The 20,464-nt window shown below is 42.1% G+C and overlaps 2 protein-coding genes across 3 annotated transcripts in view; one reads left to right on the forward strand and one right to left on the reverse strand.

The window, feature by feature from the left end:
- The window catches only part of LOC311030417 (poly [ADP-ribose] polymerase tankyrase-1-like), a 61,032-nt gene extending 55,073 nt beyond the window's left edge, over positions 1-5,959 (forward strand). The window contains exons 25-29 of one of the 2 annotated variants that reach the window (XM_084036155.1): positions 852-926; positions 1,053-1,158; positions 1,632-1,818; positions 1,906-2,062; positions 2,208-5,959. In XM_084036155.1, coding sequence (XP_083892281.1) covers positions 852-926; positions 1,053-1,158; positions 1,632-1,818; positions 1,906-2,062; positions 2,208-2,294 — 612 coding nt within the window. In that variant the 3' untranslated portion in view covers positions 2,295-5,959. The remainder of the gene's footprint in view (positions 1-851; positions 927-1,052; positions 1,159-1,631; positions 1,819-1,905; positions 2,063-2,207) is intronic. The other variant, XM_084036154.1, reaches the window with a different exon arrangement.
- A 5,281-nt stretch (positions 5,960-11,240) lies between these two features.
- Positions 11,241-19,951, reverse strand: dusp4 (dual specificity phosphatase 4). Its single transcript, XM_084035523.1, has 4 exons — positions 19,060-19,951; positions 17,755-17,882; positions 16,240-16,459; positions 11,241-14,095 (listed from the first exon to the last, which is right to left on the reverse strand). The coding sequence occupies exons 1-4, from the start codon at positions 19,427-19,429 to the stop codon at positions 13,707-13,709; spliced, it is 1,107 nt and encodes a 368-aa protein (XP_083891649.1). The 5' UTR covers positions 19,430-19,951; the 3' UTR covers positions 11,241-13,706.
- Positions 19,952-20,464: the final 513 nt, after the last annotated feature.

Consider the following 20,464-nt stretch of genomic DNA (forward strand, 5'->3'; position numbering starts at 1 on the left):
TAGGCAATTTAAGCCGTAATTGTTACTTGAGAAGTTGAGAAATGACTGACACACGGTCTCTCTAGGCGGTTTCCATTACCAGGTTGAGTGCCGCTGCCTTTTTTCACAGAGGTGTTTTATAGGTCATCAATAATTTCAGTAGTTGGGATGATTTTTGTGAAAAAGGGGGTAAATCACTTCACCCACGTCATAGCAGACTTTCTCCAAAGCGGCTCCACCGGTTCTGCAAAATCCAGCCGCAGCAGCTTCAGCACTATTTTACTTTTATATTCTTTTTGAGAGCCACGTAGTCTTTTTTTTCCAGTGCTGACGCCACACTTTTTTGCAGCCGCACCAAATTTCCCACGGGCATTATTTAGTTATCTGCTGTGATTGAATGAGATGCTGCTCCGCTTCATCACTGACTATATGGGGTCTATGCTCGGCTGTCAGTGTATTTAGTACACCTAACTAAAAACCACTGCAGAATACAGACAAACATCATCTGAAATGACCAAACAGATGAACAAACCTGACCAGGCAGTAGTTTTAGCTTGGTGTGCTCACGTCGGTAACGATGAAACATCGGTATAGTATAGTATAGTTCAGAGAAAATACAACAGATGGCCGCCGGCTATCACTTGCATAATGTTAGTTTGAAAACACTCCTGGGCTGCTGAGGTTAAAACCCACTCATGTCTAGGTGGTACAATGCTGTCCAGAGATCTGCATGAATCACACGTTGTTGTTCACAACATATGAAAACTGCATTTCATTAGCATGTTTTCTCCCACGCATCCTCCCTCCCTCCCGAACCTTAAAAGCCTTGCATGAGTGTGTTGTTTTTCACGTCTCTTCATCTCCTCCCCCAGCTTCAAAGCACGATCAGAGAACACCGCGACGGAGGCAACGCGGGGGGAGTCTTCAGCCGCTACAACATCATCAAGGTGTGCACTCGCAAAACGCATCATGACATACGAGGAGTTTGAACTCAATTCATTTACAAAGAGTTTGTCAAATACAATTTCATTCTTAAATCTTAAATTCTTCTCCTGCACATCGTCCGACTGCAGATCCAGAAGGTGGTGAATAAGAAGCTACGGGAGAGATACGCACACAGACAAAAGGAAATAGCAGATGAGAATCACAACCATCACAACGAGCGGATGCTCTTCCACGGTAGGTTAACACGCAGTCTAGTTCAGCGGGTTGGGCTTTCCTTATCACACGCATATTGTTTCTACAACCAAAACGCTTCCCTCGGCCCCCCGTCTGTGGACCTGTAAACTCACTTCACTTTGTGCTGCAATGTTTTCATTTCTGCAGCCTGACCTTAAGCTTCAAATCGGATGACATCACATTTACATTCGGTTAATGTATGGGCCAAGATGCAGGGCGTTCTGAACGGGGTGGGGTGTTTGGTTTGACCATCTTGGATGTAGAGCGGGTCTGATTCATTTGCAGCACTATATCCAAGCACTAGTGTCTAAGTAGCCACTGGGAGCTGGTGTGGAGGAGAAGTGCAGACGTTAGATGAAATATGTAGGAAAAAAAGAGGAGGTCGAATAGTTGCAGCAGCTGCAGAATGTAGACATATCACCACCAGAGTGTTTTTTTATGATAACTCTTTATATTTTGGGGGGTCTTGCCAGGTTCTCCCTTCATCAACGCCATCATCCACAAGGGCTTTGACGAGCGGCATGCCTACATCGGCGGCATGTTCGGCGCTGGGATCTATTTCGCCGAGAACTCCTCCAAAAGCAACCAGTACGTGTACGGGATCGGTGGAGGCACAGGATGCCCCACCCACAAAGACCGCTCCTGCTACGTGTGCCACAGGTGAGACGTCTTATTAGCTTCAAGAATATTTTCTTCTTCTTCTTATCTTCTTCAAAAAATGACAAGTCATTCTCTTCGTGTTTGCAGGCAGATGCTGTTCTGCAGAGTGACGCTGGGTAAGTCTTTCCTCCAGTTTAGTGCGATGAAAATGGCCCACGCCCCCCCTGGACACCACTCTGTGATAGGACGACCCAGCGTCAACGGCCTGGCATACGCAGAATACGTCATCTACAGAGGGGAGCAGGTCAGTACTCACATACTGTTGAATTAACACAAACAGTTTATTCATGTGTCTTTGCTGATTAATTGATTTATTTTCTGCTCTGTTAATATATGTACCTACGTGTTCACTCCGTTTTACTTAATTTGATGTACTTTCTTGTCCGCAGGCTTACCCAGAATACTTGATCACGTACCAGATCGTGAAGCCGGAGACTCTGGCCGCGCCCGCTGCCACCCCCGAGCAGAAGTCCTAAAACGCAGCCACGGTGTGATCCGAAGAAGGCCAGGCTGCAATAGACTAGAGCTGCTCTCTGAGAGGACCAGAACTGAACTAGACGGTGTTTGAAACCTCAGTCCCCCAAATTTAAGTCTCCAGAGCTGAACTGGAGGCGGGCCAGGTGAAGCATCGACCCGACGGGGTCCGACCTGGAAGTGTCTAAACGGGAGAAGAAAAGTAGGATGAGTTGTGCTAAATGCTCAGTCCAAGGCAGCAGACGGTAAAATCTATCTGATTCTTTAATTAATTGGGTTTGATTTCACTAGAATAAATGCAAATGGGGCGATCAACGATTCTGGAAGAGCACCAGTAAGCGTATTTGTACATTTGCAGGCCTCTTGGCTCGATCCTAAAAACAATTAAGAAAGCAATTAGAACAGGACACAGTCCAAAGTAAAGCAAACATCCCTGATTTTGCACCTTTGTACACTGCTTATGTAGTCTACCACCCGTTTTCTGTTTAATGTGTTGTTTTGATATGGTGTCCTCCTTTGGCTTTGTGCATCATCCCCAGCAACAAAACAAAACCCAGAGGCCGCTTCCAGAAACAGCGATTGTCACGCTGAGAACAGAAATCCAGGACTTTTTATGTTGCAGCCTGTCAGATTTTCACCAATGAAGCTCATGTAAACAAGCCACAGCTCTCTGCGCTCTCACATCCTCTCTGCTGTAAACAACCGAGAAATTATGAAACAAAGTGCGAGCAGAGAGAAATAAAGCAGATAACAGCCGACAAATACCCAGAAGTCAACAGGGATAAAACAAACGGGAGACAACAATCCAGTGCCGGCTGCAGACTTTCCACTACGGTCCATGTCGGGACCGTCTTCTGCAGCCGCCAGTCGGACCAAGCCTGTTCATGTCAGAAAAAAATGTATTTTAAAGAAAGGATTTTTAGTGTATTTGGACAGAATAGCAAACAATTAATAGATATGCTCTGAAATCCACATTGAGCTCCTTTTAAATGTCCTTTTGAAATCTGTAATTTTCAATTTGCCAACAAGTTTAAAAACAGTGTAGTTTAACTAAAAATCTTTTTTTTTTCCCCATTTTGGTGTCAGAACTACATCGTAAAACAGTCAAACATGGTGGTTGCTGCTCGTTTCCGCCACGCTCAGATTAAAAACTCTCTCTAACCAGAACCCGGAGGACCACAAGAGACCAGACTGTGAAACTGTCACATGTGCATGCGACATACACACACTGCGCACAAACATTCGCACTTTGCCTTCACACAAAGCTGCACAGCAACTACTACAAATACAGGTCTGAGAGTTGGAATCAAAACCCAGAAATATCCGGCGACATCACTTACCTGCAGACAGCGAGCTTTGTGTTCAGCGACCCGGCCAGTATGTGATCTTTTATGCCCAAAGGGCCCGAAAACACTACAAGTCCAGCTCCGTCTGGACGTGTGCTTGCTATCTGCATTAGTACATTATCTCCTATGGTGTGAGAAATGGTTTTGACTTTTTCAGAATCCTCTTATTGCAGTCTATATTACAACTGTATCATATTATATTCTCTGTCTGTGTGTTTGTTGTTTACATCGACCTGCTGCCTTCTCTCCCCTTTCCTCTCGATCTAACTGTTGATGCCCCCTAGTGGTGAAACAGAGGAAATGCTGGCGTTTAGAATTGAGTTGGAAGAAAACAAATAATGATGTGTATCAGGAAGGCATTTATGCAGGGATTCGTTTCTGCACTGTTCTATTTGTGTATTCCTGGAGCCTATTCCATTGTTTCTTTTTTTGTCGTCTTGTTTTAATGTTTCTTTATTTTTCCATGAGTTTTAATGTTTTTACGATCATGTTCACGACGCTTAAACATGAGCAAATGTGAAAAGTGAGCCTCGTGGATGTATCTCAGAGGGTCACGGGCTTCGAACATGTTATCCTATACCTAAAGATTGCAGGTTCATGATTATAACGGATGTTACACTTAAAAGATGCCATTACATTTGTTTGTATTAACGGTTTATAGTGACACTAACATGTATTACAAACCTCATAACAGCAAGAAGATTAGCAGACTCTTCACACTATGTACTGTATGCTTGAACAGTTTCTTTTCCTTTTTACTTTACTGACCATGTTTTTTGTTGATTTCTTTTTTTCTTTTTTAATGATTTTTAAATATTTTCTCACCACAAGGGACCACCCATGAGTTCAGTTTCTTTCATGTCCATGCATCAGGTCAAGTCAAACGGCGCTGAAGTCTTTGAAATTCCTTGAAACGTTGTCGAATGGAGAGAGAACTGGCCTTGAAAATGTTTCAGAACGAATACATCACTTGAGAATATACTTTGATAGGTTTAAATCCCAAATCAGGGAGCAGCAGAAGAGAGACAGCCGGGTGATATCTGTTACAAAAGCAAACGTTGTTTAGACATCAGTGAGGAACATTCAAATCTGCAGAGAAGCTCTGATCTTTCATTTCTTTTTTATCCTGACTTTGTTGGCATCACACTGTCTGCCGGACAGATTTCAGCTGATTTGCACTTGCAAGGTGAAGATGACGTTGGTCTGAGACAAGCGCTTACAAACATTCAACACTGTCCAAAGTCGTAGTTGTGGTCGCTGAGGTTAAACCTTTTTGTCAGATTATTGAAATTTCTACGTCAGCGTTTTTCCCCCCTCAGTTTTGCAGCCCACAAGTATGATAGCTGTAGTTAATCCCATTCAATTATTTGAGTACATTTCAAATGCAAATTACAAGATAATTAATCGCAAGGAAGATGTAAAGGACATTTTTAATTAAATTCAGAAGTAGGTGGAATAACAAGTGATGATTAAAGCAGAAAGTAAGAGTTCCAGCACTGAGAGTTAACACAGTATACGGCCCTGTGTAAAAGCAAGTTTAGCATTTTTAAGATATGACTGAAAGATGACCGTGATTTTACGTAAATCCATCAAATTATTGTTTTTAAGTCAATTATTTAACATCTGGCATTTCACACTGACTCAATTTACAATGTTGTGATTTTTTTAAGCAAGTTTGAAGTCCGAGACGAACCAGAATGATTATGTTTCCCTGTTTTTTTTGTTGCACCAAGAGAGAGATTTCCGATGAAGTGGCAGCGCTACAGTTAGCCGTCTTACATACAGAACAGGTGGCGTTTGTGTTGTTGACATCATTAAGGTCAGCAGCAACGTGTGATTTATTTGCAGAGAGCCGTGGGCTTCATTTTAAATGACACTGTAAATAAACTAACTCCAGATGGGCCTTTAATGGGCTGATCTTGAGTTTATTTTCTTGCTTTTTTTTTCCCCTTAAAAAGACTTTTGAAAGACGTTTTTTTATGTGATATCTATTTGAATCGTGTTGTTGCTGGCCTTACTCTACGTATCTGTGTCGAGGGCCAGTGTCATCTTGCTGTAAATAGTTTGGTGGCGTGCGAGTGTGTGTATGTTCAATCAATCCATGCCTCACTTTCTGACCTGCCTTCTACCGAAAGCCACCGTTTTAAAGCCACACATTTCCTCATCGGTGATGTTTGACCTCCTGTTGTACAGACGGTTGTACAGAGCTGCCGACCAGCTAACATGTGGAACAGATACACTTGTACAGAAGAACATCTTAATAAAAGATCTTAACAAAAGTATTTATGTGTGTGTTTCTTTTAATCTTTGCTTGGTTTATTGGCACCATGTAGTTCCTTAACAGGATGTATCTCCACTGAAGTAAGTCAGTTTATTTCAAGCCCATAAAAAACACTTCTCTCACAGTTTCAACCAAAGCAGAGCATTCCTACCGTCACCAGGGTACTCTTCATTTCAGGATGAGACCTTTTAGCTGCAGGAATAAAGTGGAGACGCAAGCTTCCGTATCGTTAAGAACAGCACTTTAGTTCATTGTAATGATTTATTTTTGACCTCCAGACCCACCTTTATTCGACGTACTATACTAACTTTTTTGCTAACTTTCTCCGACATATTATACTATGACTTTTTTCATAACTTTTTTCGATACACTATACTGATATTTTTCATATTTTTTTCGACATGCTATAACTTTTTTCGACAAACTATACTATGACTTTTGTCCTAATTTTTTTGACATGCTATGATTACATTCTTTTTACATACTATGATTTTTTTTTTTTACTTTTTCCAAAATATAACTTTTTCGCACTTTTTTTGACAAACTTAATGATTTTTTTTTTTACATCCTATAATGATTTTTTTCAAAATTCTTTTCGGCAGACTATATATATATTTTTTGCACTTTTTTCGACATACTTAACTATGACTTTTTTCATAATTTTTCCGACATGCTTTGACTTTTTTCAACAGCCTATAGTATGACTTTTTTTTGCACTTTTTCCAAAATACTATTTTGTGACTTTTTCACACTTTTTTCGATAAACTTAACTGTTTTTTCAACATACTACAATTACTTTTTTCATAAATGTTTTCGACATAATATGACTTTTCTTCTAACTTTTTTCGACATGCTATAGTATTTCTTTTTTCATAACTTTTTTCTATATAATTGAATTTTTTCGACATACTTAACTGACTTTTTTCATGACTTTTTTCAACATGCTATATGAATTTTTGAGACATGCTATATTCATTTTTTCGACATAGGATACCGACTTTTTTCATAACTTTTTTCAACATGCTTTATGAATTTTTGAGACATACTATATTCATTTTTCCGACATAGGATACCGACTTTTTTCATGACTTTTTTCGACATGCTATATTACTTTTTTCAACATACTATACTATGACTTTTTTCGTCAGACTGCGAATGACTATTTTTGACATACCGGTACTATAATATAACTTTTTCACAACTTTTTTCAACATCCATCCATCCATCCATTTTCTACCGCTTATTTAGGGTCGCGGGGGGGCTGGAGCCGATCCCAGCTATCATTGGGCGAAGGCAGGGTACACCCTGGACAGACAGTCTATCACAGGGCCAACATATAGAGACAGACAGTATTTTTTCTGGTTCAACTACGGTGGGGCTAACTCATACGACGGTGGGGCTCGAATCAATGTCAGAATTTCAATGTGAATATATAACAACACCCAGTGGCGCTGCCAGCCGGAATCCAGTACGCACTGGGAGGACTTTTTTTGAAGGTGGAAAAAAAAAATTATGCTGCTGAACCGGGCCGGATGCAGCCGCATTTGAGAGGACGATCGCGCGTGTGTGCGCAATTACGCATAGCGTGTGTTGGCCCCTCTCCACTACACAATACAGCTCGGCTCTAGTCTCGTCACCTCTCTGCTGCTGAGCACTGTGGGCCGAGCCGATGCATGTCTCTCTCCCCGGGCCGGCAGAGTTATCATACCGTACTGTGCGTGCGTGTCCAAGCGTGTGTGTGCGTGCGTGGAGTGCTCACAAGCGTGCGCTTGTGTTTAGGTCGGGGATGGAGGGCACAAAAAACTATTTGCACCGGGGCCTATCACCATGATATACACTACTGTTTCACTGATACTGAAAACATTAGATTTTGTCTTAAAAAAGTATTTTTCCGTTTGTTGTTGTATTTGCCGTTTCTGTGCGTACATTGAAATTGAATCCTGGCGGCGGCGCTGACAACACCCTCCCACAGCTATAAACACGCACACAGTGAGAGAGAGAGACAGAGACAGCGAAACGTGAATAGTTACGTTAACAGCCGGGACCCGAGTGGTCATCTTCCCCTGCAGGTGTCAACGGTGCGTCCGTAGTTTTATCCAACACGCCCGCCACCGCCATCTGTTGTTCCGTCCGACGACGTTTAAAAACAAATGTATCCATGATCAATTTTGACCAGCTTACTAACGTTAACTTAACGTGAGTGACTATAAGCCGCTAACGCGAACTGCTAGAGCCAGGTAGCTTACAAACTAGTAGCCTGCTGTCTCTGTGTCGAGCATACACTAAAAGCGGGCTCACATGAGTGACGTTTACGTACGGACAGTACAGTCTGTTAATGAACCCAGATCAGTGACAGTTGGCATCGCAGCTGCCTGACTGCCGTTACGACGTGACGTGGTGGTGCTGTTGAACTCTGCACTTTTCACATGGGAGAGAGAGGGGGATGTGACATGTATCAAAGGTTCTCCAGCCGGGATTCGAACCTGAGGCTGCTGCATATATGCAGACATGGGTAAATGGCATGCACTCTCACCACTCAACCACCTGCCTTCCATGAATAAGCCTTTTTATGACTGTTTTGGACTCACTACACTCAGATGTTGATTGACACGCGATATAGAAGCATATGTTAGGACTTTTACATCATTTCTACAACATTTTATGAATTTTGTCGATTTTTCACTTTTTTTCCGACATGCTATAGTATGACTTTTTTTTTTCCTGAAAAAATTGATCATGGCTTTTTATGGCTGTTTTGGACTCACTACACTGAGACTTGGTGCATCAAGCGATATGAGCGATTTTTATGCCTTTTTAACAATTTTAAATATTTTTTTATGAATATATTCTGACTGACTTTTTCGTGAATTTTCGACATGCTATAGCATGACCTTTTTTTAACAATATGATGAAGGCTTTTTTTTTTTTAAGATTATTTTCTTGCATAGACACCTTTGTATTTAGCGGTGGATAGAGAGGAAACATGGGAGAGAGAGGGGGATGTGACATGTATCAAAGGATCTCCAGCCGGGATTCGAACCTGAGGCTGCTGCATATATGCAGACATGGGTAAATGGCATGCACTCTAACCACTCAACCACCTGCCTGCCTGCCATGAATAAGCCTTTTTATGACTGTTTTGGACTCACTACACTCAGATTTTGATTGACACACGATATAGAAGCATATGTTAGGACTTTTACATCATTTTTACAACATTTTATGAATTTTGTCGATTTTTCACTTTTTTTTCGACATGCTATAGCATCACCTTTTTTGAACAATATGATCAAGGCTTTTTTTTTTAAAGATTATTTTCTTGCATAGACACCTTTGTATTTAGCGGTGGATAGAGAGGAAACATGGGAGAGAGAGGGGGATGTGACATGTATCAAAGGATCTCCAGCCGGGATTCGAACCTGAGGCTGCTGCATATATGCAGACATGGGTAAATGGCATGCACTCTAACCACTCAACCACCTGCCTGCCTGCCATGAATAAGCCTTTTTATGACTGTTTTGGACTCACTACACTCAGATTTTGATTGACACACGATATAGAAGCATATGTTAGGACTTTTACATCATTTTTACAACATTTTATGAATTTTGTCGATTTTTCACTTTTTTTTCGACATGCTATAGCATCACCTTTTTTGAACAATATGATCAAGGCTTTTTTTTTTAAAGATTATTTTCTTGCATAGACACCTTTGTATTTAGCGGTGGATAGAGAGGAAACATGGGAGAGAGAGGGGGATGTGACATGTATCAAACAGACAACCATTCACACTCACATTCACACCTGTGGGCAATTTAGAGTCACCAATTAACCTATCCCCATCCTGCATGTCTTTGGACTGTGGGAGGAAGCCGGAGAACCCGGAGAGAACCCACGCTTACACGGGGAGAACATGCAAACTTCACACAGAAGGAACCCGGGCCGACCCGGGAATCGAACCCAGGACCCTCTTGCTGTGAGGCGACAGTGCTACCCACTACACCACCGTGCAGCCTTTTTTCAACATTATTATATAAATTTTTTCGGCTATATAAATTGTTTGTAACTTTTCAACATACTTTAATGACTTTTTATGGCTTATTCTGACATCGTAAACCATGACTTAAAAAAACAAACTGTAACATGACTTTTGGTCATGCTTTTGTAGCCCGTCCACCCTCTAAACGGTAGAAAGAGACATCATAAAATATGGTGCAATGGTCCTCACCCCCTCCGTTGTCACTGTAAATTGTAATTGTGTACTTTTAAACAGAAAATGAGGAGAAAACAACAAGAAAAAACATCAGAATGTCATATCCGTATTATCTGCCCAATTAAATGTCCTCACCACTGGGTGGCGCTCCAAGCTAACAATTCTTTCTCTCAAATAAATAATAAAATAAAATAAAAAAATCTTAAATAATAAAGGTTTGTTTTAAACTATATCAGCCACTTTAGGCCTACCATAATTATAACTAGTTTATATATATATCACATCTGTAGGGACCAAGGAGAGTGCACAAGATGTGGATAAATGAAAATAGATTAAAAAAAAACATGAATATATTAAAATATTTTAAGAAAAAATGAAATAAAAATATAAATTAATTAAATCAAATAAATTAAATATATATATATAATTTCATTTTGTTATGTTTTTTTATCTGTCTAAAGAATATCATCCTGTGAATCCAATATTGGTAATGACTGCGGTTTTGTTTGATCAGACCAGGCAATAAGGGTTAGGGTTAGTGTGTGTTAATTCAGGTTTTGATTTTATTTTTTTAACAGGGTCTTTTGATATGGTGGCTGTAGGAGTTGAATCTTGAGGAGTTGAAGGGGCCTCAGTGGGTGTGTGTGTTGTGGTGGTGTGGTTGGTTAAGCTCTGCTCCCTGACCCCAGAGTCCAGTGTTCGATATCCGGGAAAAGCACATCTGTAGGGACCAAGGGGCAGAGGAAAGGGTGCACCGGCTGCTGTCTGAGATGTGGATAAATGAAAATAGTTTAAAAAAAATGTGAATATATTAAAATATTTTAAGAAAATTTAAAATTTAAATAAAATCAAATAGGGTTAGGGCAGGGGCACAACTACCCAGTGTCAGAGAGGTACGCAGCAACAATTTTGGCCAATTCTATTCTCTATGTAACATTAAGAGAGTGCAGAAATGATTTAGAAATGCACAACAGCAGCTTAATATAGAAAATACCAAAAAAATAATATACATTTGATTTACCATCGCTTTTTCATACTTATATGTATACCCATACCCATATGTATTCTGTTTCACGCACCATCATACAAAGAAGGAACATACAAATGATTCATTAAGAACATTGTTTATTCAACAGTGGATCTTCAGTAATAAATAAATGCACAGATTCATTCCACAATAAAATTGAGGGAAATTTGTTTTTTCTTATATAAATGTCCAAGTGGAGGATTGATATTGCCATAATGGGTAAACAGCATTGACCAGACACAGAGGCTAGTCTAGACAGATGGACTAACACAGAGAGGCAGACAGGCTAACAAACAGACAATTACCACACAGATGTATACAAAGTATTGCATTTTTCACCGATTGCCTCTCTTTTCTCTCTCTCTCTCTCTAAACATGGACAGAATGTCTTTATGCAAAGTCTACCATCACCATGATGTGCAAATCAATCATAAATTATAAATACAGTATTGCATCACTTCAAAGTGCTACAGAGATAGGTGCCGACAATCTTCAAAAAACAGAAAAAGGTTGGTTTTCTTCTGTGTGAGCATACATCAGGAATTGGCTATAAAAAGGGACTTGTGCCTTTGGATGCCTAGCACAGAGTGTAAAGCTTTAGCCTGGTCAAAAGCAGAAGCAATACAAACACTATCTCAAATTGTGACTTTTTTTTTTTTTTTGCTTGAAAAAAATCGGACACAATGTTTTTCGGTGAAACGGCCTAAAAAGTCACAGCTGTTGTGGCTGTCCTTGAGAGGATTGTAAGAACGGTATTGCAAGGCTTCAAAGAGCCGCTGAGAGAGTCGTGGACATTCTTCAAAAAACAGAATCAAGTGAATTCTAAGAACAACTTCCTGTTATTGGATTATGTTCTCAAAGGCAAAATGCTGTCTTCTCTTTATTCTCCATCACTCTTTTATTATTTAAAGTGAGAATCAATAAGTGACTTTTTTCCATTCACATACTGCTTTAAATTGTATTTTTTTGATGTTTTGTCAGCCTGAAAAGAAATTGCTGTTTCAAATGTTCTTATTTCTTATAAATCTTACTCAAATACAGTTAATTAGCTGTTTGTGTCCATCGGTGAGTGTGAGATGAAAAGAGAAGCTTTTGTTCTTTTAACATTATGGAATAAGAGTTTGTACTGCACTGCTCGAGTCTGACTAACATTCAGCAAATCGGCTTTCTAGCAGCGCGCCCAAATCCACGGGATACCTTTAGGAACAAGGCACGAACATCCTAAAAAAGGACCATTCGCTGGTGATGCATATTTTAGACCATTAACTTATTTATTTAAAACACCATTTTCAAACACATCCCATAGAAGCCAATGTTTTCAGTTCTTTTGCTATGAAAATTAAAAAGAATTTGCAGAAAATAACTGAACCCAATGTCTTAAATGTGATGTACATTTTGGGAAAATGGTTGAGAGTAAAGAATAAGTTATTTATGATGCATTAAAACATACAAAACCGCCACGATGGTCCATTTCCCCGAGCCACTGTGCTCCAAAACTTGCCCTCTTATCTAATAGGAAAACCATGTTCAACCTTTTAGCAAAAACTCACTTTTGTGACGATGTCATCCTCGTACAGCTTTTTCTTTCAGCCCTTTTATCCAAAACATTTTGTGTGATGTAGCAGAAGGGGGTTTCCTACAGTGTGTATCAGGGGCCTGGAGTGAGGTTTCCCAGTTAATTTACAATGGCCATGGCCTTTATTTGGCATCTTATTTTATTTATGTAGCCTCGTCGGTGAGGAGCAGAGGATGAGAGGCGGAGATGAGAGGAAGAGGAGTATAAAAGGATGAAAAGGAGATGAGAGGAAGGCGTGTGGGGAGAGACGGAGAGAGAGGAAGAGGACGTATGCACGACAGGAAGCTCCGATCGGAGCACCTGTCACGGAAGAGGCTCCTGCTTTCTATCACCGTCCCACTCCTCTTTTGTTTCCATCCATCTTTTTTTTGTCTGGCAACAGGAGGGACACCCAAAGGGGAAAGAGCGGGTGCTTAAAATTCCTGCTTCCTTCCTGTGTCCATCTCCTCTCCTAAAGACCTGTCGTCTCCATAGCAACGGACCCTGTCTTCATACTGAGCTTATTCAGTTGGTAGTCATGAATGTGTCCGGTTTGTGTGTGTGTGTGTGTGTGTGAGAGAGAGAGGGAAGCAGAGAGAGAGTGTTTGCTCATGCCTCTTTATGTGTTTGTGCGTCAGTGTGTCCCTGTGCATGTTGTTGTTGTTGTTGTTGTTGTTGTTGACAAACAGTCCAACACTCCGCCTGAACTCGTTTGCTGAAACAAGTTTTGAAAGCCAGTTCATTTTTGGTCAATATGAAGAAAAATCGTGTGTTAAAATGGAAGGAGCGTCGGCTGCTTTCCCAACTCTAGAAAGCTCACCAAGTTCAGGGTTTTCGTCCAGTATTTGAGCGTTGATTCAGGCACCAGGACGCTTCCCTGCTCACCACGGCGGAAGCGGACATACTGCGGCGGTCCGGCAGTTCCAGCCAACGGCAGCCCAGTCTGTTCTGAGTTAGTTATTCGGGGGAAAAAGGCTGCGTTCGGCTATCCATCAGCAGCCGGGGGAGGTTGTGAGCGGGCTGTGGTGCAGGTAGGCGGGGTTCACCACGGACACGGGGAAGTTGAAAATGAACGGCGAGGTGGGCGTGGCCGCCGTCCCCACGCTGACCGTCGAGGACTTGGGTCCGAGCAGCGGGCTGGCCGTGGCCGCCGCTTCGGCGGCACAGGAGGTGGCGAGGAGCTGCGACTCGAACTGCAGCAGCTGGCCCATGAAGCTGAAGTTGGGGGAGATGATGCTGCGACGCCGCCGCACAAACTCAAAGGCCTCGTCCAGACGCACCCTCTTCCTCTTCATCAGGTAGGCCAGGCAGATGGTGGCGGAGCGGGAGATGCCCGCTTGACAGTGGACCAGCACTCGCCCACTGGAGTCCCGTACTGAATCTGAGGAGAGAGGGAAGCCAGGTTAGAGGTTTCCATGGAAAAATAAATACAATTCAGTTTTTATCGGCTCATAAAAATCCATGTACACCAGAGGATGTGGAAATTAGCATTCTGGCCCACGGTTAGGCTTGCAGAGCTGCTAGTGTGGCTTGTTTTTTGTTTTTGTTGCTATGAGGTTGGTTTTATATTTCGATTGTGGTTTGCCGCAAGCTGAAATTTCTTTCACGGACAATGACGATGTTTTCCAGTTTATTACATCTCGAAGCAAAGAGCTCGTTTGCATGATTGCAGCGGTTCATTTGAGGATGAAGGTGGTTCTATTAGAGCTGGGTTAGCCCGAAAGCAGTGACACGCTTTAGAATGTAGTTCATTAAAAGCATGCATACAATTTCAAGTAGTTCCTCGTGGAAAAAGAATAAATAAAAAAATATTCTGCCTCCCTAAATTCATTTTTATTTTATCTATTTTTTTGTTTTTTACAGCTTTGCCTCGAGTAACCGTCATGCCTTCACTTCTCCAAAACTAGCGTCAAAGTGAGAAAACGGCAAATCACAAGTGAAACATTCAAGTGCCAAAAAATAAAAAATAAAAATTGAGTCATCAGCCTCTTTCACATTTCCTCCCCTGTCCTATTAATATCTCTGCCTCTTTCAGTATGCTCCTATTACTTTGTTACTGCCAATAACCAGATTTTACTAATAGTTTGATTAAAGCATTTACAGTAACTCGATTTCCTCAACAGCCTCAGTTTGAACCATCAGCTGGTCGTGATACATGCGTGGCGGCCATCAGGGAACGAGAAGCACAAAATATGAGGAAGACAACAGAGGGACTTTTTTTTTTCTTTTGCATGTTGATTAATTTAATCTAATTTTCCACTGCTAGTCATGCTGCCGTTTGAATGTAAAATAAATGCTTTGAATCCGGTTCACTCTATGACCTTTCCGGCACACGAGCAGAACGTTTACTGCCATTCCTCTGAATGCACACATCTCTTATTCTTCGTGTCTCGCTGTGCTTTTTCTAAATGTTTTTCCATTTCTTTAAACACACACATTTCAGGTAACTCCACCACAGCGTCTGTTCACCCGGTAACAGTGGATGAGTCAGACTCTGGTCCCACAGCAGCTAACTATGACGCATACCAGCAACTGCACAGACACACACACACACACACACACACACACACACACACACACATCAGAGCACACGCTCACGAACATACACTCGCAGCACGGCGACCACCACACGAACGGGATGTGCATTTGCTGGAGATGCAAAGCAAACCCAGAAATCATACACAGACACAACGCTTCCCTCCGTCTTTTTCTTTGTATTAAATTGTTTTGTTCTGCAGTGGATTCATGTGATTTTATTTCTTTTTCTGCCTCTGCAAAATATGTGACAAAAGGCTCCTAGGCTATTTGTTTTTATTAGATATGACTTAATGAAAGTAAACATATGTTTAGCCCTGTTATGATTAGTCTATTGAAAGAAAAATAATCCTATTTTTTTCACTGTTTTCTGTTTACAATTCAGAATGGTCAGTTTTTTAATCTAATGGTCAGAAACACGTTGACATGGAAAATAAATATAATTCAGTTTTTATCGGCCATTATAAAAATCCATGTACACCAGAGGATGTCATTATTATTTCATTGAGCACCAAATATCTCAACGTCTGACACTGATTGTTTTTTGATACAATTCCAGCAAAATCATCTAATGAGTGCTAATTATGAAATGACACCCTAAACTCCGATGGTGAACATCACAGCAGCTAAACAGCAGCATTCTGTGAGGAAATTAGCATTCTGGCCAAAGGTTAGCCTTGCAGAGCTGCTATGACGTCGTTTTTATTTTTCCATTGTGGTTTTGCTGATATTTACGTCACGGACAATGACGATGTTTTCCAGTTTATTTCATCTCGAAGTAAAGAGCTTGTTTGCATGATTGCAGGTTCATTTGAGGATGATTTCTATTTAAAAGGGCCACCATTTAGCCAATTTACAATCCACAGAGAAAATGCTCGGTAGATTATCTGATTGTCATGAGACATGTTCTGCAAAATATAGACGGAGAGAAGCTGGTTTCATTTGTGGTTATCCACCGTGGGAAGGCCACACACACACAAAAAGACTGACCTATGAACTCGATTGCCTCCAGGAACCAGCAGCTGATATCTTCTTTATGGTTGTCCTCCACGGGAATGCATTTGTACTGGTACGCCCCCTCGAAGTGGTTGGGACAGTCGGCGGACACGTTCAGCAAGGCGGAGATTCCGATGGCGTCCAAAACCTCTTTCTTGGAGGCGTGGAGGGCACTGCCAAGGTAGAGGAACGGAAGAATCTCCACTGGACCGCCCTGGACCAAAGACAGGAAGGAGGGTTAAATAATCATGGAGTCATCATCGCACACAGAAACACCTCCTGACTGAACCTGGAGAACGTGGAACAGCGTACACGCGGAGACAAAGAATGCACTGTCTCGGTGTGTAGCAGAGGCCAGATGGCGGATGACTTCAGTATTAGTGCGACCTCGCTTGAATATTTTCCTAATCACATTAGGCGCGCCTTTCATCGGACAGGGGTAGCTTATTATCGTCTGTGTAATTAATGCAGGGTCATTTGACACGGGCCATTTAGCCTGTTCGTTACAGGCGGAGTTATTTCCCTCCACGGACACGCGGCTCGCTGGGGGAACCGAGTGTCTGCTGGACTAATGTTTGTATGCTTTAACCATTAAAATCAGTGGAAATAATGTGAGCATGTTTTTGTCTCATCAGTAAGGACAGCATGTATATCTTGGGGATTTACATTTGCTGAAATCTCACCATGATGAGATTATAGGCAGAGAAAAAAAACGTTATTCTGAGTAGAATATGCTCTATAGAAAGGTTTCCTTAAAAGATTACAAAGCGGAAACTGAAAGCCTTCATTATTTTGAAACGTTTTTCCCAAAGAACATTTGGTCTAACGGAAGCGTAGAAGTCTTGTTTTCCCTTTCATGGGATCCGAGGGGTCAGCCAGCTGGCAGTCCATACCGGTAGTGAAACTTATTGACGAGGGCTTTGTCTGTTGACGTCGATGCCGCTGACGACCTCGGTACTGACACAGTGTCAGGAAACGGTCAATACCGCTAAGAGATGTAATGTGAGGAGGGGTGGGGGTGAGGCCGGGAGGGAAATAGTGAGTTACGGTACGGATATAGTATCGGTTGAATAACGGCAACAACAAAAAAATAACAACCACTCGACTGTGTGGCCGAGGCCGTCGAGCATTTTTCTTAGAAAACGCACAGAGGCTGGATTATCTGCGTCTCCGCCCTCACGCGTTCCGGGGGGGGGGGGGTTAAACCCGAATCACATGTGACCGTGAATGTTGCATAAAATCAGCAGCTCGCTCCACCTGGGTCACAGGAAGCGACGCAAAGGAGAATCAATAGTGACCTGTGACCTCCAGTGTGGCGTCATTACAAATTAATTCAAACTAAAACGTGAATTTCCAGATAATACACATAAAAGAATATATAAAGCATTTTCCTCATATGGCCTTAAAACCGAAGAAACAACATTGGGACTATAATGTCACTGCTTAGAATATGGAGGCCCATCAGGTTGACACTAGTGATTGTTTTAATGTCATTCACAGTGTTTTTACCTGGTCGTTGTGCGGCGTCCCACAAGACGAGCAGGACGAGTCGATGCTGGACTGGCTGGTGAGCGTCGGTAAGGATTTGGTCTTTACGCAAAACTCTGGGTACTCTGAGAAAAACCTGTCGTATCCACCTGGGAAAAGAGATGTCGTGTTTAAATACTTTGCACAATCTCTTACATGATTACATTAGGAACAATATGATGGTAAAAAAATGAGGGATTCCATTACAGACTGTTAGATCATAGGAACATTACAGAAATAGGGATTATTTTTGTACATACATCTGTAGGAACACTAAAGGCCTTTACACCTCTACAATCAGTGAAGCCAGCCTATTGAACTGACTGGATTTAAAAACAATTTCATCATCCCTTTTATTTTTTATAACACATCTGCAGGCTGACCACTGCTCTCTGCACCTCGGGGATCACGACAGATTAACGGGCAAATGTCATCTTTATAAGCTACACACATACACTCCCGTGCTTCAAGGCGCCTACGTCACACACACACACACACACACACACACACACACACACACACACACACACACACACACACACACACACACACACACACACACACACACACACACACACACACAAAGAATGCGCCACAGCTCGCAGCAGCTTTGCCTTTTCAAATTCCCTGCAGTCTAAATATAGACTGGTGGGGTAAATCCAGTCTTGATTTTAGATTTTACAGCTTCTCCATCTGTGATTTAGACGAAGCGGGCTGAAAAAGATCCTGTGTGGCATGTAAAGCCCCCCCCCCCCCCCCCCCGGTTTTGATGTGGCTTCTATGCTTCGGCATTACCTCATTCACTCAGCTCACAGCCATTGGTCTGTGTGTGAATGTGTGTGGCTGTGAGTGACTGAGTGAGTGTGTGCATTGTAAAAAAAAAATTAAAATAAAAAAATTCTAAAAAATACACCAGTGAATAAAAATAGAGTAGAAACAGCAACGGGTAAATAATTCAATTAATTGTGCAGCAGAAACAATATTAAAAATTCTTATGAAGGCAAAAATATTATATTTTAGTATTAGAGATGGAAAGAAAACTCACCTAAAAGGAGTAAAAATATAACACTTGTTCTTATTACTGCCCCCATTTAAAAGCTGGATTCAACAATACAATTAACGTGTATTATCATTAATTTAACCTATATTTGTTATTGTTATTATCATTTTATTAAGGCTGCATCACAGAAAAACACGAGTAACACTAAATTAAATAGCTTGTTTTGAGGCGGGATCCTAATTGTCTCGTTGACCCCTGAAGGCCGGGTGTAATAATGTGACGCTAACCTTTGAGCAGGTATATCTGCGTCCCGGAGGAGTCACTGCACACCGCGTTGAGCACCAGCGTCAGCGTGCTGTCCTCCTTCACAGTCTCCGAGTCCGGCGTCCTCTCGTCGTACAGCACCACGGCGGAGTACATCCCGGAGCGGAGGCGGCCGCGGACCTCCTCGTCCCCGGCCAGTATCTGGTCTAGGCTGAGCACGGAGCCCTTGGCCCTGCGGCGGACTATAGTGTTGCAGCGGGCGTTAACCGCGCCGCGGATGTGCCCCGCGTTGTAGGCGAGGAAGGAGCGGCAGTCCAGCAGCAGGCACTTGGCGCCGTCGTCTTTTAGGAACCGCTTCACCACCGGACAGTCCATCTCGCCCAGGTCCTCCATAGCAGGTCGTGTCGTGCTGCGTGTGTATAGCGTTACCGTCGGTTGTCTCTGGCTGTGTGTCTCGCTGTGACCCACAACCGTCCTCCAAACTTCGGACCAGCAGGCGGATTTCCCTTCGTCTCTATCCTCGCATTGTAACCGCACTCCTCTCCACGCTCGGTCCGGTCACCTCTCTGCTTCTCTCTGCTTCTCCTCCGCGAGTGTTCCTCCTCGGGATTGTTTCCTCTTTTTTTTTGCTTTTTTTTTTTTTGTGAATGGGTGCAGCGCGTCACGGCGGAGGTGACGTCAACCGATAGCAGCCAATCACAAGGCGTCCAGTTTCCCGTCCCCTTTTCCTCCTCTGCCGTTCATTCATAAAAAATAGACCTTCAATGAAGCCCGGTGATGGGGGACGGAGATTAGACTCCGTGGGGTTTAGGGTGGAGTTTGGCACTCTCCACGCCTTAATCAGCTTATGATCACGTTTGAATGATCGCTTCTCATGATGGAATGAATTAAAGGGATTCTAATTGAGCAGAAAAAAAACACAAAAAACACACACAAATAGATGCTATTCCTATTTTATATCTCGCCTTTATCCAAGTCTGTAAACGTGCATTAATAAATATATATTTTTGATAATAATAATAATAATAATTCATGTTTTATTTGTTAATTTATTTGGTATCACTTTTGTTTCCAAGTGAAAAACTGGGAGCCGCTTGCTGACATTTTAGCAACTTTATAAGATGCCATTAGTGGATTTTTCGACACGTAGCCCCCTTGTGGCCAAAAAATCGACAATTGCACCTTTAAGGTCACGTTTTATCGCAAATATTTTTTAACCAAAATTAACTGAATCAATCTAAGGTTTCGTTGCTATTACTTCATTGGTCAGGTCTGGTTGGGATATACGTGGGCTGAGAAATGTGCTGGACTGTGGGAGGGCGTGCTTACGTGCACACACACTTGTGCGTGCGTGTGCACACGTCTGAGTGTGCATCCGTGTGTGGGGTGTGTGTGTGTGTGTGTGTGTGTGTGTGTGTGTGTGTGTGT

Source organism: Eutrigla gurnardus (genome assembly GCF_963514095.1).
Source record: "Eutrigla gurnardus genome assembly, chromosome: 19".
NCBI classification, from domain to species: Eukaryota; Metazoa; Chordata; class Actinopteri; order Perciformes; family Triglidae; genus Eutrigla; species Eutrigla gurnardus.